Source organism: Oncorhynchus clarkii, chromosome 16 (genome assembly GCF_045791955.1).
Source record: "Oncorhynchus clarkii lewisi isolate Uvic-CL-2024 chromosome 16, UVic_Ocla_1.0, whole genome shotgun sequence".
Lineage (NCBI taxonomy): Eukaryota > Metazoa > Chordata > Actinopteri > Salmoniformes > Salmonidae > Oncorhynchus > Oncorhynchus clarkii.
The window spans coordinates 12,682,834-12,709,674 of NC_092162.1; the positions used below are offsets into that span (position 1 = coordinate 12,682,834).

The following is a 26,841-nucleotide window of genomic DNA, read 5'->3' on the forward strand; positions in this document are numbered from 1 at the left end:
CATTACCATAGAACGTCACCTTTTTTTTGTAGGTGTGTCTAAGGACCTTTTCAGGAAGATACGTTTGCCTACACAAACCGTATTAGGCTACAGTTGAAAGCTTTTGCGATGCCAATTTTAACAAGACCAGGCAACAATTGTGGGTAAGCACTTTGTGTTAAGGCCTAACTGCAGTCTACTGTGGTATTTTGAACCCAGTAATTATAGAATAACTTGTGTAGGCCTACTACTGCTGTTGAATTGCAGTTATACTGCACTGTAACTCCAATTACACGGCAAAATTACTGCAGTAAAAACAACTTATTTTGGAAGTAGTATTTGCAGCATACTGCCCTCTGCAATCTCTTTTCATTTGTAGCATTATGTGGTGATTTCCATCTATCCACGTTTCAGAGATCAGCACCGCAGGGCAGCAGGAGAACGTGTGCCAAGCTGGAATTTGCCCCCAGCACCTTTGTTTCAGTTGAAGAAAAAATATTGACACAAAAGTGTTGAAAATGAGGGACAAAGTACGGTTGTTTAGACTGCTTTGCCTCAAGCTTTGTCAACTCGTGCACAATTAATCTGTTCAGCTATAGCCTGCCGATAACAACCACAGCTGCAGGTAGCCTAGAGAAACCCTCTGCGCTCTGACCCACTCTGGCCAGTGGAAACGAAGCGGTAACATCATGTATTCATAGCCTAAGCTATGTACTGCATTTATAGCCTAAAATAGGCTTATTTATTTGTGTTAAGAGATCATGTGAATGTGATCAAATTTAGTTTATGTTCAAAATTTAGGGTGGCTAGGCTGTCTAGACCTTATCAATCCAAAATGATTGACTGGAATGAATAAATCAACACAATAGTGATGACATACTGTATGAGTAACTTTTTAATTACAGATGCAAAGGCCTACACAGATGATATACATACGTCTATATACATCATATATCTAGCTAGTTTTTCTATGCGTCAAACCTCTCATCGGGGAACCCTAGATGTTTTACAATTTTGTTTTAGCCCTGAACTTGTTCACCTGATTTGGTCAGTGGCGCCCACATTTTTTTCAAAAATTAAAATGCATGTTATTTTGGCATTGTGTCACATATCAGTTTGCAAACAATGTAAAAAAAATAATAATATAGAATTGAGTTAATAAAGCCGCATACAAACATTGTCTCTTTTTTGTTTTCTTGAGTAAGGCAGCTCCAAAAAAAATGTTTCAGCCTAGCTCAGTGCTTTCTGTGGTGGCGGGGCAAGCCATCAGAAAATACGGAGCGGTGCGCCGTGATTGGCTCAGTGTTCTGTCACTCATGGGGACACTACGTCACCGCCAAGTCTAAGGGTAGAGCTCGAAAAATTCAAGCTCCTTGGGTACTGCCATAAAGTTACATTAGAAGTACCCATACAAGAAGGCTCAAGGTCATTGGCCACAGATAAAACAACTTCAAATCACGTTATATCTACAGCACATTTGATTGAGCTGATCATGTTAACATCATACTTTCAAAATCTTAGCTAGCAGTCATCATGAATCAAATCGAAAATCTACTAACAAATCCTTTTTATCCTTGTCATGTGAAGAGAAAGTGTAGATAAAACATATTGGTGCTCATCGGCTAATGGACATAAACATTACACAACAACTCGGACATCACATTCAACAATGAGTGGTTTGGAAGGAATCAGTGGCTAACTGCAAGCATTGCAAAGCAATCAACCTGGTATTCAGTGGAGTGACTGTGTGGTTCCAAGTCTATGATTAAGGGTCTCTTTTCCTAGTTTAAAATTATAAACATTCAACATTGGCCATGCTGTCAATGAAGCTCAAAACAACGGTTAACTCGGAACTGTAAAATCAGACTTTAGTGAGTTCAAGACAACTGGGACCTCGGGGGAAAAAACGAGCTATGACTTGGAAAATGCATTTTGGACTTTCATCCAACTCAGAATTTTAAATCCGGAACTCGGGCCTCTTTCTAGAGCTACGGCCTGAATATCACTGACGTTCTACCTTGTCAGCTTGGGGATTCAAACTTGCAACCTTTCAGTTACTAGTCCAACGCTCTAACCACTAGGCTAAGCAGCCGCCCCAATGTATACTGTACTGGATACTGAAAATAATACTAAGTGTACGTTGTGTAGTAAGCTGTTAGTAGCCCATGTGAAACACCCTAATAATTTGGTCTATTTTCACCTCTTAATTTTGCCTACTGTTCTGACTTGGTGGTGCACATGTAGCCTATAACCTGTTTTTTAGAAATGTAATGATCGAATATTGTAAGAGCTTTCATTGTCTGCTTTATATGCCCCCTTTATTTATCCTAGGTTCTGACTTGGTGTACAGGGAGAACACTAAGAACGGCCCATATTATGAATTCTGTCGCTGTACATTTCAAAAGTTTGTCCTAGCTCGCTCATTGTCTCAATCGAAATTACGGATTGCCTCTTATCCGCATGTCGTCTCCTCATGCCATAGTTTGTACATCTCAATTGTCATTAGAAATCACATTTGTTTAAGCAAGGAAGCCAGTGAAATGTTTCGCTGCCAGACAAGGCTTAGTATCACGAAATGTTAAGAGTGCATCTCGAACATTTTTAAATAGCTTCCACATTCAAATAAATGTGGGTAGCTGAATGGGCTTCCATCGAAATATCTTCTTGTTGGGCAGCCTTTAGATTATTTTATTTCTAATTTTCCCCACTTTAATATGCAATGTGTCAAGCTAAACGCTTCTGTGGTGTGCACCATGAACAATATTTTTAAAAATTACAGGATGCATGAATATTCTTGTAAATTACAGGATGCAAATGATGCCGCATGTGTCGCAACTGTAGGGCATTTTCTCTTTTGTCCACCAGTGGACTGGATTCCCCTCTCCACACATCACTTCATAGAGACCGCCGCTGCTGCCACCACCACCAACACCACATCGCCGATGCTATAGTAGGTGGACTAGATAACAATCTCTCTCGCCTTATTGGACATTGGATTTGAAAGACAGCTTTCAGCCATTTTATCGCTGGTAAACTGTCGCTCTTTCTATCCTTTTTCATTTTGAACAATGACTTCATGAAGTAGGTTACTGTATAAAAGCTAAATCGGCGAGGTTTGGATAAGAGAACAGTGATTTATTGACGCCTGTTTTCGCACTCAATTCTAGCATGTGCCACGTGACGACAGAGACACACGAGTATGGGCATTAGACGCGGGTAAATACACTGGTAAGCGTTTTCACCTATTTACATGGTTGATAAGTTTACTGCACGTTAAGCTGTTTAAATCAAATAGCTTTTATTATTTTCCTGAATTTACACGCAGTAGTTTGATTAAGTTAGTCTCATTCATAAGCCCCCCCTCTTAAATCTCCTGATGTTGCAAAGCTGTGAAATGTCCAGGAATTTATTTTAAATCACAAACATGAGGTTGCAACATGGAATCTGAAATTACAAGCTCACTGTAGCTCAAGGGATGATCGACGTCATTGTACAGATACAATGTTATTGACGAGACACGTTCCTAGCGTTGACATATAGGGTGTGATTTAAAAATATATATTTATGTTGATACACATGGCTATCAAAAGAGGACGTTGTACTACTGTAACGGCTAGTGACAGGTGCATCAGTTTACCAAAGAATACAGGAAACACAGTCAAGCCTGTATGAGAGAGCGGAAGTTACAATATACATTCAACTGTTTTATTTAGTTTTAGAGGATACTTACATACGTTCTATGTCTATATATTCATTGACGTTTTTTATTAAAATAATTTAAGATAATGTTATAATGGATATTAGGGTTCTGAATCTGCACTGTTTGCAAGTCATATCTTAACTCATGATTGCGAAGTCCCTTAGTAGGGCAATGTTAATAGGGAATTTCAATCAAATGTGTTCACTAGTTCCCTGGAATATTGACTTGTCATTTTTTGTTGGTTTGTTGTCCTGACTGTACCGTACCACAGAAAACAGTACTGAAATTACTGTTAACAATAGCTCTAAGAGTAGTACACCTTAGTTTCCTGATTGGGTTTGTAGTTAGAAAGCCAAATCAATATCATGCTGTATTCATAATCTGCTAGTAGGGTTGAATGGCATGAACATGGTTACCGGGATTTACCACCTAAAACCACTCCCTTTTCCCGGGATAAATAACTGTGAGAAACCGGTAAATTCGAATAAATTATTTATATAAACAGCATGGAGTGAAATGGAACTGTTTAAATTATATGCAATGTCTAAATCTGGCTTCTCTATGGCCTCTGCATGATGAATCATCAACACTCAGGGTGGGGACAGACCATATCAGATTGGAGCGTAGTTCACAATGTATGTAGATCTATCTCATCATGGTAACTTTTTTTCTTGTGACAGGTAGGCCTACATTTGTTGCAGCATAGTCTATAATATAAAGAACAAATGCACGTCGAATTTACCCATCTAACTTTCAGGGGTCACGTTGTTTTTTTTGAAAGATAAAGATATATTTTTGTAAAGATATATATATTTTTTTGCAGCTGCAGAGTTTTAAAACATTTCTCGAATATTGTTGCTTTAAATCAGTGCACGCCGAGCAGTCTCTCAGTCTTTCTCTCTCTTCGTCAATTCCATTGAAATTTCATCCAAAACAGATAAGCCTGTTCTAGATTGATATATAGTTGTTCTAGCCTACCTTTTTTCAGGGAATGCGTTCAATGCAGTATTAGCCTTATATTTAGCTAATTAATGATGGGAATGCAGTAGCGGTGTGTGGGTAAAGCACTGGGGAAGCCAAAAGAAAAGCCATATTACAACCTTTGTGTTGTGATAGTTACGTTGTTTGCTCAATAACCTTTTAAATGATATCCCTTGCGACCATGATTTAAAGGCCTAAAGGCAGAGACAATAAGACACAGTGGCAGAATAAAGTCAACCACACCTTTTTGGTTTTATCACAAAACTAGATAGCAACCTCTGTCTAGTGAAGTCCACAAAGCATATTGCATGTACAGTTACATGACCTACAGCATGGTCAAGCAAGTTAATGTTACCAACATTTTTGGACCACTAAACACCTATTGATTTAGAACCACAAAGAGTTACCGAAAGTCACAAAAATATATAGAACTGTCATCAAGGCAAAGGGTGGCTACTTTGAAGAGTCTCAAATATATTTTTTGATTTGTTTAACACTTTTTGTTTACAATATGATTCCACATGTGATATTTCATAGTTTTGATGTCTTCACTATTATTCTACAATGTAGAAAATAGTAAAAATAAAGAAACCCTTGAATGAGTTGGTGTGTCCAAAATGTTGACTGGTACTGTATGTGTATTGGATAACGACGCAATCATTTGGCCTTTTTTGGGCTCATTACATGTCTTTAATGTAGGGCTCATAAAATGTATGTAATGTATGGCTCATTAGGCGTAGGTAGCATCAGACTTGACTTTTCAATCAAAGCTCTAATCAAATCCAGACAAGGGCCTATTCACAGTATGCTTTTGAATGACTCTTCCAGTTTTACCGGTTTACCTGGGAGAAAAGTGATTTATTCTAGGGATGGAACATTTGTAAAATACTGGGAAAATATTCAACCCTGTCTGCTAGTGACTGAAGCCTGTCAAGTCTCCTGTAATTCTATTTGGTAAAAAAAATCAGTGAATGTTGTTCCCATCTGCTTGAGCATTCATTACGGCTTCTTGAAGAGAAAGTAGGAATCCAAAGCTTGGCGAACACTCCACACATGAATGATGAGTGCTCAAGTGCTTATGACAGGATAGACAAAAGGATACAAGAGATTTTGATCAGACTCTCTGGAGTCTGGACTTCAACTAAACTATTTATTTTCAGTACAGAGGTCAATGTTTCTATTTGGGGCACACTTTGGATTATAAAATACTCGTTTGCCATTTATTTTCACGTTTCTTTGTTGGCGTGAAAATGAATTAGGGGAATAATTCAGAATTCAAATCAAATGTTTGTATTAAATACACGTGTTAACTGCAGAAATATACACATTTTACAGGAACTGACTTGAAGTCTCTTTTTCACATTGCAGTCAGCCTTGGGCAGTGTTAATTACACCTAGATTTCACACCATGCTGCTATTGTGTACTGTACATGATGGGTTTCCATGGCAGCATCAACCAGAATGTCACTGACAAATGGAAAGGGTTTGGATGTATTGCAACATCTTGCTTTCAATTCGGTTGCAGTATCAAATAGTAGTTTTGGGATTGAAGAGTAGAGGGACCCTGTAGGATTAAAGACACTGTTCAAATCTGCTCATTGACCAAGCTTAGTGATAGATAAAGGATTTCATCTCAGCAGAATATGTCCATGAATCTCCCTATTTTGCTCCCTGGTTACAAGCTGTCATAGCAACAGTATGCCAACTTTTCTTGGAGGCCATTAAAGTATGTTACTCTATTTTGAAGAACCTGTAAGAATTTGATTGAGCGGCTGCTTTTGGAGACTCGTGCTATGAAACAACAGAAATCCTTGTTAGCTGAAAATACTACATACTGTAATGCAAGTCGTGTTCTAAGTCAAGAGCTTGATCAATTTATCAACTCCTACCGAGGGTAAGCTGTCTCTGTGGACAACATTAATGTCTCGATCTCTCAGTGAGAGGGAACCTGATCGACCACACGGCCATCATTACACAACAGAGTCATGGCCATTAGCCGAGCTAAGATTTCTCTCCTCTCCTCTCCAGTGGGCTTTCATCTTAGGAGATGACAGGTGGACACATTTGGGAAGATTGGAGCCTGTGATCCTGCAGTCTAAAGACACCATGGAGCAAGGCTTCAGCTTCAGCACACTGGTGAGTCTTGTTAGTCGGGGGTAAAGGCGTTTGTTTGCTTCCCATCCTAAACAGTTCGTGCATATATTATGACATTTTGTGACGTTTTTGTTCCCTTTGGTCTTCGGAAAGTTTTTTTTTTCGGCTGTTCATGTTCAAATTTTTTTCTTTGTTTGTTGAGGCAATCTGAAGTGGGGTGATTGGTCAACAGTAGGGATTCTTCAAATAAGTGTTTGTTGTCATTCAATGAGAGACGACTCTCTTTCATGCACATTTTTTCCATTGTGAAATACTGCAACAAAAATCTTAGCTGTAAAATGACTAAAACCTCTTCGGAACGAACGTCAATTAATTACAGATTTTTTGAGTATATTTTTGAGGAAGTGTTAACTGGCTACGGCGTCTCAAGAGGGACAAACGGTACTATTGCCGCGCTTTTCTAATTTTTCAAGCGACTGTCTTTTAAGGGAGTATGCGAGGCACATACGTTCACTTCACCTAGCCGAGTTCTGCTAGGCGCAAACTGAACCTAGTGTGCCAGCCTTAAGGGGTTAGAGGTAAAGTGGGGAGAGATGGGCGTGTGGGATAGGTGGGAGGTGACGGGGCTGGTGATGGGCTGTGTGTGGAGTGGGAGAGGTGACGGGGGGAGTGATGGGCTGTGTGTGGAGTGGGAGAGGTGACTGGGGGAGTGATGGGCTGTGTGTGGAGTGGGAGAGGTGACGGGGGGAGTGATGGGCTGTGTGTGGGAGAGGTGACGGGGGGAGTGATGGGCTGTGTGTGGAGTGGGAGAGGTGGGAGGTGACGGGGGGAGTGATGGGCTGTGTGTGAGGTGGGAGGTGATGATGGAGTGATTGGCTGTGTGTGGAGTGGGGTGGGTGGGAGGTGAGTAAGGTTGATGGGCTTGAGTTCACTTGTCTTTAGGAAATGTAGGAATCAAGTTGAGTATATGAAGGTGGGTGGAAAGCTGGAGTGAATGGGCGTCCTCTGTGTAGAAGGGGGTGATAAGGGTGTGGGTGGGCTGCATTGATTTATTCTGTAGAGTGGGAATGGGTTAGTGGGCTGGGGATCCACACCAACGGTTTCCCCTGACTCACTCCCATTAGTATTCATGCTGCTCTGTCAGACTCATCTCTCCATTCAGGGCCATCCCTCCATCCTGGGGTGGGAGAAAGGGATGAAGCGGATGTTTGCCTCTTTACACTTCCTCTGCTCATGAATAGATGATTAGACAAAGGAGATGCTATCATCGAGCCCTCCAAAGAGAGAGAACTCCTGCCTGCTTCAACTGTCGCTGCCAAGAACCATGTTCAACCGTCAATAGTAACCTCAAAGAACTCAGCAGCAGTGTCCAGTGTGTACTGTAATGTTTTCATTAGTGTGGGGGAGGGCTGATCAGGGTAGTGTGTACTGTAATGTTTTCATTAGTGTGGTGGTGGGCTGATCAGGGTAGTGTGTACTAGCATAGCGCCGTCCGTTCTACCTATGAATGCTTCCGATCAGCCCCCCCCCTCCATCCACCGCCTGTTTTGGCTGACCTGACCTAGTGAGGGATGACAGTGCTGATGTTGCCTGGTCACGTGACCGCTTGGGGAGGGCTGGGAGGTTGCTGAGGGAGACGGCTCATGCTGATCCTAGCCGTTGGTATTTCAGTTGATGACAGTAGTACTGCTGCTAGGGGTGATAGTGTTGCTGTGTCAGGCTGTTAGCCTTAGGGGTTTTCTGCCCATGTAGACACTGTTCTGATGCAATGTTAGTGATAAATGTGTTGTTTTGGGCCCTGAGCTGTAGAAAGAGGTGTGCTAGTGCTGACAGGGCTGTCCTCTCCATGCTTAGTCAAATCATAACCTTATCCATTGGAAGGAAAATGCTAAACTACCACAAGGACATATATTATGTTCTTCTATACTCTGACGCTTGTGGTTACATTGACTGCTAAGTTGACCTGTGTTACACTTTGAACTCTGACCCTGGTGACCTTTGACCCCCAACAGAAGAAGCTGGCGGCCGAGCCGGACCACACCGACGTGAGCTTGACGGCGGCGGAGCGCGTGCTGGCCCTCAGCAAGATGGGCTGCAGCGTGGAGATCAACGAGGAGATCACGCCACGCCGCTACTTCCGCTCCGGCGTGGAGATGGAGCGCATGGCCGCCGTGTACCTGGAGGAGGGCAGCTTGGAGAACGCCTACGTCCTCTACAACAAGTTCATCACGTGAGGAGAGAGAGTGCCCGCTGGGCACACATTGGTTGAATCAACGTTGTTTCCACGTCATTTCAATTAAATGACATTGAACCAACGTGGAATAGATGTTGAATTGACAATTGTTGCAGACTAGTTTAGGGTCTGTGATAGTGGAATACAAACATACCTATGTCCAATGTACTAATGGCAGTTCAAGTACTTGATTAATAATACAAATAAAAATGTATTGGTCAAATGCACTGAATACAACCGGTGTAGACTTTACTGTGAAATGCTTACTTACGAGCCCTTTCCCAACCATGCAATAATAATAATATTAATAATAATGGTAACACAAGGAATAAAATACACAAGAATGATGCTATATACAGACAGTAGCAGTACCATATCAATGCGTGGGGGTACGAGGTAATTGAGGTCGATATATACCTAGTAGGGTAAAGTGACTAGGGTACAGGATTAACAATAGTAGCAGCAGTAGTAGTAGTAGCAGTAAAAATAAGTCTTCATAAACTATAATCTGTCTAACCATCTCTCTGTTGTGTCAGTCTGTTTGTAGAGAAACTCCCCAGCCATCGAGACTACCGGGAGTGCAGCGTGCCAGAGAAGCAGGTGATAATGAAGGTAAACCCTTGGCCTGCTGTGTTGGGGGGACACCTGTGGTGCTTAACCCTTGGCCTGCTGTGTTGGGGGGGACCCCCGTGGTGCTAAACCCTTGGCCTGCTGTGTTGGGGGATCCCCGTGGTGCTAAACCCTTGGCCTGCTGTGTTGGGGGATCCCCGTGGTGCTAAACCCTTGGCCTGCTGTGTTGGGGGATCCCTGTGGTGCTAAACCCTTGGCCTGCTGTGTTGGGGGGGACCCCCATGGTGCTAAACCCTTGGCCTGCTGTGTTGGGGGGGACCCCCATGGTGCTAAACCCTTGGCCTGCTGTGTTGGGGGAGACCCCCGTAGTGCTAAACCCATGGCCTGCTGTGTTGGGGGGACCCCCGTGGTGCTAAACCCTTGGCCTGCTGTGTTGGGGGGGGGGGGGGGGGGGGGGCGTGGTGCTAAACCCTTGGCCTGCTGTGTTGGGGGGACCCCCGTGGTGCTAAACCCTTGGCCTGCTGTGTTGGGGGGGACCCCCATGGTGCTAAACCCTTGGCCTGCTGTGTTGGGGGAGACCCCCGTAGTGCTAAACCCATGGCCTGCTGTGTTGGGGGGACCCCCGTGGTGCTAAACCCTTGGCCTGCTGTGTTGGGGGGGGGGGGGGGGGGGCGTGGTGCTAAACCCTTGGCCTGCTGTGTTGGGGGGACCCCCGTGGTGCTAAACCCTTGGCCTGCTGTGTTGGGGAGGACCCCCGTGGTGCGAAACCATGGCCTGCTGTGTTGGAGGATCCTCGTGGTGCTAAACCCTTGGCCTGCTGTGTTGGGGGGGACCCCCGTGGTGCTAAACCCTTGGCCTGCTGTGTTGGGGGGGGGACCCCCGTGGTGCTAAACCCTTGGCCTGCTGTGTTGGGGGGGACCCCCGTGGTGCGAAACCCTTGGCCTGCTGTGTTGGGGGGGGGACCCCCGTGGTGCTAAACCCTTGGCCTGCTGTGTTGGGGGGGACCCCCTTGGTGCTAAACCCTTGGCCTGCTGTGACAGACCTGCAGAGAGCTCGTTAACCTAGCTGGAGGAATGGAGAGAGGGGTGGAGGGATGGATGGAGGGAGGGAGGGAGGGATAGAGAGAGGGATGGGATGGATGGAGAGAGGGCCCTGTCTGACTGAGTGGTAGGCTACTTAGTGGTCTGCTTTGATTTAAGTGAGGTATGTTTATGGTAAGTGAACCAAGGTCAGCTCAGGGACAGCACCAGTCTAGAAGGCTGTAGATGACCTTCTGGTGACTAACAGTAGAAGCGACACTATAATCTATTAAGAGCTTTGAAATGGTAGGGTAATGGCTAGTCATTTTTATTTTCTCAAAGTAGTGATTCAGCCCACTTGGACTGACCGTTTAAGCTGCAAATTCCCACTGCTAATGGAAGAAAGTGTTTCCCAGCCTGCACTCACACAGATGACCTTGTACCGTTTATCTGGTTGATGTTATTCTCAGAAATTGCAAGATGTCGCATTTCCACGCAAAGATCAATTGAGGAAGCTCCTCCATGAGAAGTTCAAGAAGGAACACGCAGCATATCTAATGAGTCAGGTAAGGTTTAGCACCCAAACCCTTCATTACACTCAGACAGATTGTTTTGGAGGCTGGCTGGATACCCTGTTTGTGCTAGTGTGCAACACCTGTTCATATTATTTGGGCCACTTTTTGACGAATGGGAATACTTCAATGCAGCAAGTTTATAGTTGTAGTGATGAGAAGTGTTTTGGAGTAATATCACCTATATCAACAAATGGTACGAACATTGAAATGGCAAATATATGTGTGTGTGTGCAGAGCCAGGCTGTGGTGGTGGATGGCTGCGGCCAGCAGCTGCAGAGGACGTCTCTGGTAGAGCAGGAGAGACTGAGGGTGGCTCAGCTGCGCAGGATGCAGATGGAGGCGGAGCAGTTCCGCTACTTCGAGGACCAACTGCGCAGGCAGGAGCTGGCCAATCGCAGAGACGAGGCGGTCGCTAAAGTGCCTGAACAAACGGACGGGTCCTGCCTGTCCCACTCCTCCAAGAACCATGTTCGCCTCGACCCAAACCGCAATCAACCTTCTCTCCCCAGCAGCAAGCCAGCAGCTACACTGGATGGCGTACATAGTGAGTGCCCTGCTTCCATTACGATTGAACATCTAGGCTCTATATTTTAGATCGAATGATTGTTACTCAAACAATCCATTAGTTAGGAAATATGGGGAAGTCAACAATGAGTTACATTAATAGCTACTGTGTATATTTTAGCTGGCTAATATAATAACTGTTGATGTATTTGTAGTCTGTATATGTGCTGCATGAGTCACATGGTTGGACATCCTGTTATTGTAGTTCAACATTGTGTGTGTGTGTGTGTGTGTGTGTGTGTGTGTCCGCGCGTCTGTACAGCTCAACTGGTTGAGGGCCTGAGGCGGGTCGTCATTCCGAGAGACCTGACCTACAAGTTCTTGCTGCTAGCCGACAGCAACACAGCCAGGGGCATAGAGACATGTGGGGTCCTCTGTGGAAAACTGGTAAGACATGCTCTTACATCAAATATACTGTCCGCAAACATTTATCCCTTTTTATCTTGTAGACAAACTGCCAGTTTATTGGGGAAATTCAAACATCCCAGTTTACTATGTCTAAGCGTACAACAGGAGTCACCATTTGTAATCATGTCTTCTGCAAACAATAGTTCTGTGAACGAGGAGGGAGGTTGTCAATGTAAGGTGTTCTAAGTTCAAGAATAGTATTTGAAGTCGCTTGTACTTCGAACATGATTTGCTATCTTATGATGTAAGTGCCTGCTCCAGATTGCTGTGTGTTGGTGGGTGTGCCCAATCCTGCAAAATAGCAATAACAGTAGTTCAGTGCCACCAGACTTATGAACCGTTATTAGCAACTGTTGTGCATTTGTAATGAATTAGCTCATAAGATGTTATAAATGCACTTCTAATGCAGTATGAGGGTATTCATGGGAAGTGTTTGTCTCTTCCAGACTCAAAATGAGTTTCTGCTGACCCATGTGGTGGTTCCCAAGCAGTCAGCTGGCCCAGACTACTGTGATATGGAGAACGTAGAGGAGCTCTTCAGTTTCCAGGACCACCACAGTCTGCTGACTCTGGGCTGGATCCATGTAAGTGGACATCACCCCTCCCCAATCATATATTCATAGAGCCATCTTTACAACAGCAGTTGTCATAAAGTGCCTATATAGAAACCCAGCCTTAAACCCCAAAGAGAAAGCAATGTAGAGGCATGTTGGCTAGGAAAAACTCCTTAGAAAGGCAGGAACCTAGGAAGAAACCTAGAGAGGAACCAGGCTCTGAGGGGTGGCCAGTCTTCTTCTGGCTGTGCTGGGGAGAGATTAGCAGAGGCTGAGCTTTTATTTGCATAATATCACCATAGAAACCAGGCCCTCTGGTTCAGATGTCACAGTTATTCATAGCCCTGCCAGTCACCTTCAGAGAATGCACTGTAGATTCTGTACCCCTTCAATATAAACCTTGGATTTGTGGTTTACATCCCCTAACATGGGAGTTGTTCAGGGGTGGGACACAGTGAAATGTACAGATGTAGGATCTTAATTTGAGCCAGTTTGCTACAGCAGGAAAATGGTTGCATTTAGCATGTTTCGTTATGGCAAATCAGGTGTAAATTACAGTAACAAAAGAGTGATCAAATTAAGATCCTACATCTGGAGTTCCATCGATTTTTGGGGAATAAACCTATTCTGTAAATATCAAATGTAATTCACCTAACAGAAAATGACCTTTTTAACGCAGTTCCATTATCTCTTCTGCTGGTTGCTCTCTTCTCCTCTGCCCTTAGACCCACCCCACCCAGACGGCCTTCCTGTCCAGTGTAGACCTGCATACACACGGCTCCTACCAGCTCATGCTGCCTGAAGCCATCGCCATCGTCTGCTCGCCCAAACACAACGAGTGAGTCTCTGTCCCTGTCCGCTAGTATGAGTAGGCCTGCTGATGCTAACGCTAAAGAAAACCAATCCACTAAGACATGCAATGTGGACGGTATTCAAATAGTTTACTCAGTAACGAGAAATGTTCCAGGAAGTTAGAAATGCGTGATGTAGAACCGACATGATGATTCTCTGTGACGTGGAACAATGAGTCGTGTCAGTTCTATACTCAACATCTCTATCTGGTTCTCTAAGTCGTGTAGACGAGGCCTGTGTCTGTGATTTGTGTTTTGCAGTACGGGGGTGTTCAGACTCACCAGCTCTGGCATGGGGGAGGTAGCCCGCTGCAGACTGAAGGGCTTTCACCCACACTCCAAGGACCCGCCTCTCTTCAGCGTAAGTCATACACACAGACATCCTCCCAGCACTCAGCACTGTCACGAATAAAGCTTGAATGTGTTCACATTTCCTTCTATTGTTAGTTGTGCTTTTCCATGGTGAGTTGACCTGAACAGTTAAACGTGGCTTTTCTAATTTCAGATCTGTAGGCATGTTGTTATAAAGGACTTGAAAACAACTGTGCTGGACCTCAGGTGACAGAGAGTGGAAGGGAAGACACTCACCCCCCCCCCCCCCCCCCCCCCCCTCCTCCTCACCATCACAAACTGGATCTCCTATTTATATCTTTGTTTACAATGAAGGCTTTTGTATTTTATTTTTATTTTTAAAGGACGTACTGTTAATTGAAACTTCTTTGCAACACATGGTGATGAATTGTTCTAATGGTGTCGTTTTATCAACCCTTTATCCTAAAGTATGTTGTTTTTTTTGATAGCTTAACATGTCAATTTGGCAGAGTGGATTTTTTTGGGGGCCAGTTCTGCTTGTCAGATTTGATGTGGAATTCTCCAGAGAGAACTACTTTAGCATGCAGGCCTGCTGTAAATGGCCTGAGGTGTTTTCAGTTTGAAAACTGGCTGAAGTGTGTGCAGTTATGTGAATGATACTCTCCCATGAAGGTATCCTTACCATTTAACTTTCCTGGAACTGGACACTATGGAAAAGACTTGTAAAACACAATTATACAGCATTTGCACAATTGATTACATGCAGAGATTTGACGAACAAATAAAAATAAATGTATTTCTTAAATATAAAATGGACTGGATTTAATTGTGATGGCTCTGTGGCTTAGGAAGTTGTTTTTGTTCTCTTTTTAGTCTTAGTTATAATTAATGACTTTTGGCCAGTTGGATGTTAGCCTTGACATTTTTGCGTTATTTGTCTTGAGTCTTGATTTATTTTGAGGTGTTGACCAGAAAAGAGAACCATAACTTAAATATTCCTAAAAGTAGCCTGTCGAGGTGGCATGTATTGTGTGGGGAGGAACAAACCAAAGTGCTCAGAGAATTTGTAAGCAAAAAAACCTTAGGCGCCTTAAAGTAACAGTAGCTTTTTGCCATTCAAGGGCCTTGACTACACAGAGCTCAGGTATCGGCTCACTTTCCACGCCCATGAAGCATTTAAGTAGCCTGGTTCCAGACCTGTTTGTGCTCTCATCATTGTTTGGCTTGCCAATAACCATTTGAAGTTAGCGAAACACCACAGACACATCTGGGACCAGGCTAGCCTTTAAGCACCCCTCCCTGTAGAAAATTGAGCTCTCCTTCTTTCACCTTTGGCAGAAGTGGGCGTGAGGGGAAAATAACTTGTCACACCCCCTCACAGCGGTCCTGATAATGGCTTTGTCTTTCATTTGACTTTATATCAGTACTACAGTGTGTTGTTGGACTGTTGCTACAGTGTGATTATCTGTCACAGTGGCGCTGTAGGAACATGATCTGTTGTAGTGGCTTTGTGCTTAGAAATGGGAAAGACAACCAGTCAATGCAGTGACTCTACCACAATTTTCCACTGTCATTTTGGTAATAAAACACATACTGCTTTATCTTCTTGTCCGAGTTGTTGTTTAACTGCGCGGCGTGTCTTTCCAAATGTAGTTGTTCTGCTTTCCCCTTTCCCCAAATGAACAGAACCATGTCGTCAATGGAAAAGAATGGAGTGAAACGGGTTATCAAGACAGGGCCAGAGATCCAGTTCTCTGCAGTCCAGGGCAAGACGTATCCTGCTGGGCACAGATGTCAATTCCACGTTAGTTTAATTTCATTGAAATGACGTGGAAACAACGTTGATTCATTCAGTGTGTGCCCAGCGGGATGTTCGTGTAATTACGTTGTTAGAGATTACACAAGCCAGTCTCCGTAAAGGAAATTTGTACACCATGATGTCCTTTTGGTGTAGTTCGTTTTCCCAGAATGTGGGGTAGTGACGCATAGAATCTTTTATCAGAAAAGAATGACGTAAAATGTGCAGGTTGATGTTTATTTAAGCAATAAGCCCCGAGGAGGTGTGGTTAATGGCCAATACACCACTGCTAAGGGCTGTTATTATGCATGACGCAACACGGAGTGCCCTTAGCCGTGGTATATTGGCTATATATCACAAACCCCCGAGGAGCCTTATTGTTATTATAAACTGGTTACCAATGTAATTTGGCTCTTCTGGTCTTGTCCCCAGAAGGTCTTGTTGCTACGTTGCTGGTGGAAGACTCATATTGGTACACAGGTTGACGTTTACTGATTATGAGCCTTGTCCTGGAGGAAGAACAGTGATGTTCCCCTTAGACAAGCGAGCTGCAAAGTCAAAATTGGCTATATTGTAAAAGTTCATGAAAATAAAAATGTGCTTTATGGTCTTCATTTAAGGTTAGGCATTAGGGTTAGCAGTGTGCTTAAGGTTAGGCATTAGGGTTAGCAGTGTGCTTAAGGTTAGGCATTAGGGTTAGCAGTGTGCTTAAGGTTAGGCATTAGGGTTAGCAGTGTGCTTAAGGTTAGGCATTAGGGTTAGCAGTGTGCTTAAGGTTAGGCATTAGGGTTAGCAGTGTGCTTAAGGTTAGGCATTAGGGTTAGCAGTGTGCTTAAGGTTAGGCATTAGGGTTAGCAGTGTGCTTAAGGTTAGGCATTAGGGTTAGCAGTGTGCTTAAGGTTAGGCATTAGGGTTAGCAGTGTGCTTAAGGTTAGGCATTAGGGTTAGCAGTGTGCTTAAGGTTAGGCATTAGGGTTAGCAGTGTGCTTAAGGTTAGGCATTAGGGTTAGCAGTGTGCTTAAGGTTAGGCATTAGGGTTAGCAGTGTGCTTAAGGTTAGGCATTAGGGTTAGCAGTGTGCTTAAGGTTAGGCATTAGGGTTAGCAGTGTGCTTAAGGTTAGGCATTAGGGTTAGCAGTGTGCTTAAGGTTAGGCATTAGGGTTAGCAGTGTGCTTAAGGTTAGGCATTAGGGTTAGCAGTGTGCTTAAGGTTAGGCATTAGGGTTAGCAGTGTGCTTAAGGTTAGGCATTAGGGTTAGCAGTGTGCTTAAGGTTAGGCATTAGGGTTAGCAGTGTGCTTAAGGTTAGGCATTAGGGTTAGCAGTGTGCTTAAGGTTAGGCATTAGGGTTAGCAGTGTGCTTAAGGTTAGGTTGAAAATCAGATTTTTATGACTGGCTGTGCCAGCTTGTGACCACTCTGAAGATTCATGTCATTAAACGCTAACCTGCTGAAAATGTGGCTAAATGCTACAGTAGTCATAGTAATTATTTTCTCAACACTTGTAATATAAATGTATGAGCCAGACAGAGTTCCTTGTATGAGAGCTTTATTCCTTCCTTGGGTGTTCATTCATGTTCACATGGATCTTCACAAACAGTCAGATGGTGAAAGCTTTCAGCAGTGATCTGAGCCATGCGAGAGACTTGGCCACATCCAGGGATGATGCACTGAACAAAGTGAACACAAGAGGGAGAATGCGAGCTCTGTGGAACAGATTCAGCTTCTTCTCCTTTGCTTCTATAGCCATCGCTGGAATCTACATACATACATACATACATACATACATACATACATTGCCCTAGGAATGTCCCCAAAGTTTTACACCAGCTGCACGTTCAAGCTTTATTCTTTGAAAGGTACACGACCAACCACATAACATTCACGCAGGGGTGGGCAGTGCAAAGACAGAAACACACAAGGTTAAATGGGGTACACATTCACAGTTTACAGGCAATAGAACGAGAGCAGAGTTTGGGTCAGGAGGGACGGAGTGGGCTGGGGTGGGTGGGTGGTTCTGGGCCTTGTTTAGAAGCACTTGCGATGCACAATGGAAGGGCCGGCCTCGTCGTACTCCTGCTTGCTGATCCACATCTGCTGGAAGGTGGAGAGGGAGGCCAGGATGGAGCCGCCGATCCAGACCGAGTACTTCCTCTCAGGTGGGGCGATAATCTGGTAACACAAGATATCATTTAATATACTGAATGAGGAAATCCCATATGTGTAGTAAATAGATACAGTACACCAAAGCTTCGTGAGACAATATCAGTGACATTCAGCTACAGATTGGGCCTCAACAACTTGCATGGAATTTTGAAACACTTATGAAGACAATGATTTCTATTCATAGAAACCAGGTCAAAACTGGAAAGGATAATTGCGTCAACGTTGAAATGGGCCAATATCATTACTGGCTGTGAATGAAAAAAATATACCATTACAGTTATGAGGACTACCATACTGAACAAATTCAAATCACTGTATAGCATCTCACTATGATATGCAAGTTATCTCTATGTTAGTAGCATCTCACTATGACATGCAAGTTAACTCTATGTTAGTAGCATCTCACTATAATATGCAAGTTAACTCTATGTTAGTAGCATCTCACTATGACATGCAAGTTAACTCTATGTTAGTAGCATCTCACTATGATATGCAAGTTAACTCTATGTTAGTAGCATCTCACTATGACATGCAAGTTAACTCTATGTTAGTAGCATCTCACTATGATATGCAAGTTAACTCTATGTTAGTAGCATCTCACTATGACATGCAAGTTAACTCTATGTTAGTAGCATCTCACTATGATATGCAAGTTAACTCTATGTTAGTAGCATCTCACTATGATATGCAAGTTAACTCTATGTTAGTAGCATCAGCACACCTTGATCTTCATGGTACTAGGGGCCAGGGCTGTGATCTCCTTCTGCATTCTGTCTGCGATGCCAGGGTACATGGTGGTACCTCCTGACAGGACGTTGTTGGCGTACAGGTCCTTACGAATGTCAATGTCACACTTCATGATGCTGTTGTAAGTGGTTTCATGTATACCGGCAGACTCCATACCTGGAGAGAAATCAGAAGAAATCACGCTGAGTCACAAGGGACAGTGGGGAGAATAGATATTTGTTTCAAACTGTTGAGAGAAAGGCAAATGGAGAGAGTGAAAAGAGATAAAGAAGGAGCGAGGGATTACCGATGAAGGAGGGCTGGAAGAGGGTTTCCGGGCAGCGGAATCTCTCGTTGCCGATGGTGATGACCTGACCGTCGGGCAGCTCATAGCTCTTCTCCAGAGAGGAGGAGGTGGCAGCAGTGGCCATCTCATTCTCAAAGTCCAGGGCGACGTAGCACAACTTCTCTTTGATGTCACGAACAATTTCTCTCTCAGCTAGAGAGAGGAGAATAAGGGCGAGGTCAGAACAAGAACTTAGATTAATTTGTAGTTTGGCAGAACAACACTTCTGTGTCTGCATAGGCCTCTGCTTACAAGTCATGCACTGTACGGTATGTGTCATCAGAGTTTAAAGCGTCCCAGAGTTTCTACTGACCTGTGGTGACGAATGAGTAGCCTCTTTCGGTCAGGATCTTCATGAGGTAGTCAGTGAGATCACGGCCAGCCAGGTCCAGGCGCATGATGGCGTGAGGCAGGGCATAACCCTCATATATGGGGACATTGTGGGTGACACCATCACCAGAGTCAAGGACAATACCTGTGGAGGTTTAGGAGGACACCATTTTGGGAAGACACAGGTTAGGGAGGACAGGCTTGGGAGAACAAAGTCTAGGGAGGACAGTTTTGAGAGTTAACAAGTTTGGGCTCAGTGGGACTGAATGGTCAGTGTAAAATGAGGCTGGTTTTGACCAGTGTCCTATACTGACCTGTTGTGCGGCCAGAGGCATAAAGTGACAGCACGGCCTGGATAGCTACGTACATGGCCGGAACGTTGAAGGTCTCGAACATAATCTAGAGCAGGAGCATTTGTTTAGGTTACAGTGTTATTTTCCACACTAACATTTTGACAGTGAGCATATCATTCTAATTGCACCAATCATACACTCAGCATCATGAAACAAATTCCTATTGTTTATATTAGGTGTATTACACAGTCTTGAAAGGCTGGGTTGAAGATATACATTGGAACAAGTCCTAGTTGTAATGTATGTAGTCATTACTTTCTTGATGTCTACAGTAGAATAGTTCTTGATGTCTATACTATTCACTCTATGCAATCTGGTTTCCGCTCAGGTTATGGATGTGTCACTGCAACCTTAAAGGTCCTCAATGATGTCACCATTGCCCTTGATTCAATGTTGTGCTGCTATTTTTATTGACTTAGCCAAAGATTTTGATACGGTAGACCATTCCATTCTTGTGGGCTGGCTAAGGAGTATTGGTCTCTGAGGGGTCTTTGGCCTGGTTTGCTAACTACCTCTCTCAAAGAGTGCAGTGTATAAAGTCCGAAAATCTGCTGTCTCAGTCACTGCCTGTCACCAAGGGAGTATCCCAAGGCTCGATCCTAGGCCCCACGCTCTTCTCAATTTACATCAACAACATAGCTCAGGCAGTAGGAAGCTCTCTCATCCATTTAAATGCAGATGATACAGTCTTATACTCAGCTGGCCCCTCCCTGGATTTTGTGTTAAATGCTCTACAACAAAGCTTTCTTAGTGTCCAACAAGCTTTCTCTACACTTAACCTTGTTCTGAACACCTCCAAAACAAAGGTCATGTGGTTTGGTAAGAAGAATGCCCCTCGCCCCACAGGTGTGATTACTACCTCTGGGTTTAGAGCTTGAGGTAGTCACCTCATACAACTACTTGGGAGTATGGCTAGACGGTACACTGTTCTTCTCTCAGGACATATCAAAGTTGCAGGCTAAAGTTAAATCTAGACTTGGTTTCCTCTATCGTAATCACTCCTCTTTCACCCCAGCTGCCAAACTAACCCTGATTCAGATGTGATCTTCCCACCCATGCTAAATTATGGAGACATCATTTATAGAACGGTAGGTAAGGGTGCTCTCGAGCAGATACATGTTCTTTACCATTCGGCCATCAGATTTGCCACCAATGCTCCTTATAGGACACATCACTGCACTCTATACTCCTCTGTCAACTGGTCATCTCTGTATACCCGTCACAAGACCCACTGGTTGATGCTTATTTATAAAACCCTCTTATGCCTCACTCCCCCCTATCTGAGATATCTACTGGAGCCCTCATCCTCCACATACAACACCCATTCTGCCAGTCACATTCTGTTAAAGGTCCACAAAGCACACACATCCCTGGGTCGCTCCTGTTTTCAGTTCGCTGCAGCTAGAGACTGGAACGAGCTGCAAACAAACACTCAAACTGGACAGTTTTATCTCAATCTCTTAACTTAAAGACTCAATCATGGACACTTACTGACAGTTGTGGCTGCTTTGCGTGATGTACTGTTGTCTCTACCTTCTTGGCCTTTGTGCTGTTGTCCGTGCCCAATAATGTTTGTACCATGTTTTGTGCCGCTACCATGTTGTGTTGCTACCATGTTGTTGTCATGTTGTGTTGCTACCATGCTGTGTTGTCATGTGTTTCTGCCTTACTGTGTTGTTGTCTTATAGGTCTCTCTTTATGTAGTGTTGTATTGTCTGTCTTGTCATGATGTGTGTTTTGTCCTATATTTATATGTTATTTATTTATTAATCCCAGCCCCCTTTTCTGCAGGAGGCCTTTTGCCTTTTGGTGGGTCGTCAATGTAAATAAGAATTTGTTCTTAACTGACTTGCCTAGTAAAATAAAGGTTAAATAAAAAATGTCAAAATCACCTGCGTCATCTTCTCCCTGTTGGCTTTGGGATTGAGGGGGGCCTCTGTCAGCAGGGTGGGGTGTTCCTCAGGAGCTACACGGAGCTCGTTGTAGAAGGAGTGATGCCAGATCTGCCAATCATCGCCAATAATTAGCATAACATCTCTGAACATGTCTGGGGTCTCTTTAGCTAACTCCTCCATCTGTTATCATGTAACAGTTCTGAGAATAGATCCTGGATCTAAATGCCTCTGGATAAATCCCAAAGTGCCACCGGGGGAGTTTTGTTGGCTAAGGCTACTTTTGAGTGCCATGATGGAAAATCACAAAGTACATCAAATTCTATGTTAGAGTGTGTCACTGTTTTCCAATTATATTGTTTTAAAATCATCTGAATCCTGAGTCTGTGTCATTGTTGTCTCAGGTGGGGTTCGGTAGGGTAGGGTATGGTGTGGTAGGATGGGGTAGGGTAGGGTGTGGTAGGGTAGTGTGGTAGTGTGGGGTAGGGTAGTGTGTGGTGGGGTAGGGTAGTGTGGTAGGGTGGGGTGGTGTAGCGTGTGGCAGGGTAGGGTGAAGTAGGGTAGGGTGGGGTGAGGTAGGGTCTGGTGTGGTTGGATAGGGTGGGGTGGGATGAGGTAAGGTGTGGTAGGGTAGGGTGGGGTGGGGTACGGTGTGGTAGGGTGTGGTAGGGTAGGATGGGGCGGGGTGAGGTGAGGTAGGGTGTGGTAGGCTTACTTTTTCCATGTCATCCCAGTTTGTGATGATGCCGTGTTCGATGGGGTACTTCAGGGTCAGAATACCTCTTTTGCTCTGTGCCTCGTCACCCACATAACTGTCTTTCTGTCCCATGCCCACCATCACACCCTGGGGAGAGAAACCGGCTGCTCAGAAGCACACTCACCACACTGTAAAGTGGATGCCATTGCTAGCACTGAAATTCAACAAATAGGCCTTGCTGTGTTGAGTCTTAAACCATGATGGGTAAATACATTTAAAAAATGATGCTTTAAATTAAGAATATACCAAGGACCATGAAAGACTACTGACAAAAAAGTGGATGCATTCTTATCACCCAATCAGAAGTAGTTTACATCCAGCCTGTCTTTTAATGGACGAATGGTGGCTCACCTGATGTCTGGGACGGCCCACGATGGAGGGGAATACTGCTCTCGGGGCGTCGTCCCCGGCGAAGCCTGCCTTGCACAGACCGGACCCATTGTCACACACAAGGGCGGTGCTCTCTTCATCGTCACACATGGTCAATTCTTTGCTTTACGTTCCTTACTCCGACTGGAGACAATCACTGCAGGGGCAACAGAGAGAGGAGTGTGTTAACATCTTCAGAGTGATAGGTGTGTGTGTGTGTGTGTGTGTGTGTGTGTGTGTGTGTGTGTGTGTGTGTGTGTGTGTGTGTGTGTGTGTGTGTGTGTGTGTGTGTGTGAGAGAGAGAGAGAGAGAGAGAGAGTAGGTCTATCCCTCTAAAGTAGTGTGTGAATTCATAAAAAACGTAAACCATATAATGTTTAATCTGGTGTGGCAATTATTTACGTTAATTCATTCAGGAATCCAACGGACTACCAAATTGTGAAGAAAGGATGAGGCTATTCCTATTGAAAGTGAAAAAGTCCATTTGGAAAGTTGACCTGTGCTTAGAGTATAATATAAATACAGTCCACCAAAAGCCTATGAAGCACATTGTTATATAATGTTATAATACTGTAAACATTTAACATTAATAGCAAAGCATATATGCTTAAGACCAAAACTCCCCATAGGAGTTATCCTACAAAACTCTTTAGTTAGGGTTAGGGTTGAACTCCAGTCTCTAATGAATGGATGCAGCACCCTGGGAAAACTTCCTAATTAGGAAATGATGCGGAGTCATGTCTGTCTTTGGACTGGACTGTGCAAACCTCACTCCCTCTCTCTCTGGCCCTGCCTATCTACAATCGTTTACAAAAAAGGATAGAAAAAAAGACGGGAATGGGAGGGAGAGAGGGAGAGAGAGAGAGAGAGAGAGAGGGAGAGAGAGAGAGAGAGAGAGAGAGAGGGAGAGAGAGAGAGGGAGAGAGAGAGGGAGAGAGAGAGAGAGAGAGAGAGAGAGAGAGAGAGAGAGAGAGAGCAGTAGATTCCAGCAGAACCATATTTAGTCATAAACCTTCAGAATAAAGGATTTCCTAAGCTTTCCGGCAGAGGGTACCATGAGCAGCTATGATGGAGTTCAGTGCTGAAAGTTGACCAGTGCTGAACTCTCCAATAACATGACAGAGGCATCCAGCCATTATCCCCTTTGTAGATTTCCAAACTTTTACTCATTTCAAAACTGTACAATGTTTTCAAAAACTTCCAAACTTTCCAAACTGACTGAGTTCCCAAGAGACTATACAACCTATCAACCTGACTTTCCCCAAGAGACTTTACAACCTATCAACCTGACTTTCCCCAAGAGACCTTACAAGAATTTGAGACTATGTTTCTATTGCATTATGGGACTGATGGCAACAGATGTCTAAAATCATAATCAACCAGCTGAAAAAATGATGCATAATAGGTAATATAGGTAGCTTAGCATATCCCAGAATATCAACAAGACAGTTCTAGCATTTACTACTGTGACATTCTACCACACTGTTTCAAGCAAGTTACAACATTAACTTCTTCAACCACAAGTTCTTAATAAACCACAACACCACGAGGCTTAGGATCTCATCTACTGTGACACTTAATACCCACAACAGACCACAGTGACTTAGCTGTGAGATGTCTAAACACCTGTCTTTCATTAACATGCGCCTGTGAGATCAGCCAAAGCTCATCAAGCCTAATGAGCCTGGTTTAAATTGATTGAGAAGCAGTCTGCACTGTAAGGTGCTGACCCCTGCGGTTGACTCAGACTAGCAGATTAGCAGCTGACAATTTAGCAGTGGTTGACTTGAGGCAGTCGGGCAGACAGGAAGGCAGGAGCAGAGGATAGCAGAGGAGAGCGGAGGAGAGAAGTGGAGAGCAAAGGAGAGCAGAGGAGAGGAAAACAGAGCGGAGAAGAGGAGAACAGAGCGGAGGAGAGGAGAACAGAACGGAGGAGAGGAGAGCAGAGGAGAATAGTGCAGAGGAGAGGAGAGGAGAGGAGAGGAGAGGAGAGGAGAGGAGAGCAGAGGATAATAGTGCAGAGGAGAGGAGAGGAAAAAGGAGGGTACACTTAAGAAAAAGGGTTATATCTAGAACCTGAAAGGGTTCTTCAGCTGTCCCCATAGGATAGCCCTTTGAAGAACCCTTTTTGGTTCCAGATATAACCCTTTTGGCTCAAGGTAGAACCCTTTTGAATTCCATGTAGAACCCTTTACCAAAATAATTACTTCTGGAACCAAAAAGGGTTCTCCTATGGGGACCTTTTGGAACCTTTTTCTAAGCATGTAGGAAAGGAGTAGGCAGGAGAGAGGACAACGAGGGGATGAGAGGAGGAACAGGGAAGAGAGAGGAGGACAGGAGAGGTGAGGTGGTGGTCCACTTACCCTGACAGTGCTTGGCCGGGGTTTGCCGCTCAGGGATGGTGTGCCCTCTCACTGGCCTGGGGAGACTTTATGTAGCTCCCAGCCCCCATCCTGCGCTTCCCCCTCCCACATCCCAAACATGGAGCCGGGGCCGCACTCTCCCTGTCTGCCTCACTCAGCCAGAGCCTTATAGGGATGGCCGGGGGAAAAACAGTCCAATCCGATTGCTTCTTCTTCGGAGGGCCCAGTCACATCATTCAGGGCATTCCAGGGGCCTTTTTTTTCTGTGAAAGGCAGGAGATCTCTCCATGCGGGAACATAAACACACAACACAGAGCTTGCAGGACTGCCCCCTGTGACAAACAAGCCCTCACACACACAGACAGTGGCATTCCCGTGTAGCAAGACCTCACATACAGACAGTGGCATTCCCGTGTAGCAAGCCCTCACACACAGACAGTGGCATTCCCAGGTAGCAAGCCCTCACACACAGACAGTGGCATTCCGGTGTAGCAAGCCCTCACACACAGACAGTGGCATTCCCGGGTAGCAAGCCCTTACACACAGACAGTGGCATTCCCGGGTAGCAAGCCCTCACACACAGACAGTGGCATTCCCGTGTAGCAATCCCTCACACACACAGACAGTGGCATTCCTGTGTAGCAAGCCCTCACACACACAGACAGTGGCATTCCCGTGTAGCAAGCCCTCACACACAGACAGTGGCATTCCCGTGTAGCAAGAATACAGCATCTAGGTGCTGCTTGAATTGGCATCAGTTAGATGTTGAAACATTCAAACAGTGTGAGGGTATATTCTTACTTGTCAGTTGGCGTTGAGGAAGAGGTCAGTTGAATTCTCTAACTATGGAATATCCTAACCTTTCAAAATGCCAGATTGTCATGCTACACAAATTGTCTCAGTGCGTCCTTGAAATGACCTTGCAACCCAACTTGTAAAAGTCTGTGACAACCCACTATGGAACAAAAATGCTACCGTTTGTGAGCGGCTGCCCAGTGGATGGGCCTCGAGACCACAGCAAGAAACAGTGAAGTTGAGGCTTTACAGAACTAAAGAAAGGTGCCAAAAGAACCTGTCACCAACTGCACATTGTCACAGCACTGAGACTCACAGTGAACGGCCTGTTAAGTCGCTGGCTCTTAGTATGGCAAAGCCCACATCACCCTCCTCTAACAGTCAGGGGTCAGTGTCTTCCAGCAGCGTTTATATGAAAGGAGCAATTCACCACTTTTTGACATGTTCATTGTCTCCAACACCAAACCACTGTCCAGCCTACATACGTGAAAACAGACATGTTTCATTCTACAGTCAAAAGCTAAAGTGGCCCTTTAAATTTAAACTCGGTGTAGTTATTATTGAACTGTAAGAGGTGCAGCTAGTCTGTGGGACCACATACTGTAAACATCAGACGGATTGGCCGGGTGTTGCCTCATGTCCCAGACTCCCTGCACTCGCTCTCTATCTGTCTGATGAGGTATGCTACTCTACGACAACGCACGGACAATGGCCAGCACAAAGCCATATCAGGATGGAGAGAGTAGGGGAGAGAGGGAGATGAGGGGGGTGGAGGAGAGAAGGGGAGGGGGGGAGAAAGGGGGGTAGTGGGCGAGGCAAGATAGAGAGAGAGAGAATAAGGAAGTAAGAGAGAAAGAATATTATCAACATGACTGTTGGACTATTGGGTTTGTGATTGAACTAACTGAACATACTGTAATTGTAGCAGGCTATTGTCAGTGAATATGTATTGTCATGCAAATGGGATAGCATTCCCTCTGAAACAGTTCTAATTGTCAGGAATCGCCACCAAATGACAGTAGTTGTCACCCAATAATCAACAGCTTTCAAGTTACAGCAAATTGAGATGTTCATTTTTTTTTCTCTCACAGAATTGGTCTTTCTCTGGC

General features: G+C 44.5%; 2 protein-coding genes across 4 annotated transcripts; one reads left to right on the forward strand and one right to left on the reverse strand.

Moving 5' to 3' along the window:
* The first annotated feature begins 2,914 nt into the window (after positions 1 to 2,914).
* On the forward strand, positions 2,915 to 14,139 carry LOC139367979 (AMSH-like protease). 3 transcript variants are annotated; one of them, XM_071106428.1, is made up of 12 exons: positions 2,915 to 3,008; positions 3,147 to 3,207; positions 6,689 to 6,796; positions 8,767 to 8,984; positions 9,524 to 9,599; positions 11,047 to 11,142; positions 11,386 to 11,695; positions 11,978 to 12,102; positions 12,570 to 12,707; positions 13,403 to 13,515; positions 13,790 to 13,889; positions 14,034 to 14,139. In XM_071106428.1, the coding sequence occupies exons 3-12, from the start codon at positions 6,767 to 6,769 to the stop codon at positions 14,088 to 14,090; spliced, it is 1,263 nt and encodes a 420-aa protein (XP_070962529.1). In that variant the 5' UTR covers positions 2,915 to 3,008; positions 3,147 to 3,207; positions 6,689 to 6,766; the 3' UTR covers positions 14,091 to 14,139. The 3 variants fall into 3 exon arrangements, with proteins under 3 accessions (XP_070962529.1, XP_070962528.1, XP_070962531.1); XM_071106427.1 differs by lacking the exon at positions 2,915 to 3,008 and having other exon boundaries at positions 3,016 to 3,207; XM_071106430.1 differs by lacking the exons at positions 2,915 to 3,008; positions 11,047 to 11,142 and having other exon boundaries at positions 3,016 to 3,207.
* A 3,028-nt stretch (positions 14,140 to 17,167) lies between these two features.
* On the reverse strand, positions 17,168 to 25,200 carry LOC139367980 (actin, aortic smooth muscle-like). The gene is made up of 9 exons (XM_071106431.1): positions 24,938 to 25,200; positions 22,557 to 22,731; positions 22,164 to 22,292; positions 21,449 to 21,559; positions 19,518 to 19,602; positions 19,187 to 19,348; positions 18,835 to 19,026; positions 18,523 to 18,704; positions 17,168 to 17,807 (listed from the first exon to the last, which is right to left on the reverse strand). The coding sequence occupies exons 2-9, from the start codon at positions 22,683 to 22,685 to the stop codon at positions 17,664 to 17,666; spliced, it is 1,134 nt and encodes a 377-aa protein (XP_070962532.1). The 5' UTR covers positions 22,686 to 22,731; positions 24,938 to 25,200; the 3' UTR covers positions 17,168 to 17,663.
* Positions 25,201 to 26,841: the final 1,641 nt, after the last annotated feature.

Coding starts and splice junctions, on each gene's coding strand:
- LOC139367979 (XM_071106428.1), top strand. CDS start 6,767: ATGGAGCAAGGCTTCAGCTTCAGCACACTG. Junction 8,985..9,523: donor CTCTACAACAAGTTCATCAC/GTGAGGAGAGAG, acceptor CTGTTGTGTCAG/TCTGTTTGTAGAGAAACTCC. Junction 9,600..11,046: donor AGAAGCAGGTGATAATGAAG/GTAAACCCTTGG, acceptor TGTTATTCTCAG/AAATTGCAAGATGTCGCATT.
- LOC139367980 (XM_071106431.1), bottom strand. CDS start 22,685: ATGTGTGACGATGAAGAGAGCACCGCCCTTGTGTGTGACAATGGGTCC. Junction 19,603..21,448: donor ACAGGGAGAAGATGACGCAG/GTGATTTTGACA, acceptor CTCCTGCTCTAG/ATTATGTTCGAGACCTTCAA. Junction 19,349..19,517: donor TGCCTCTGGCCGCACAACAG/GTCAGTATAGGA, acceptor AAACCTCCACAG/GTATTGTCCTTGACTCTGGT.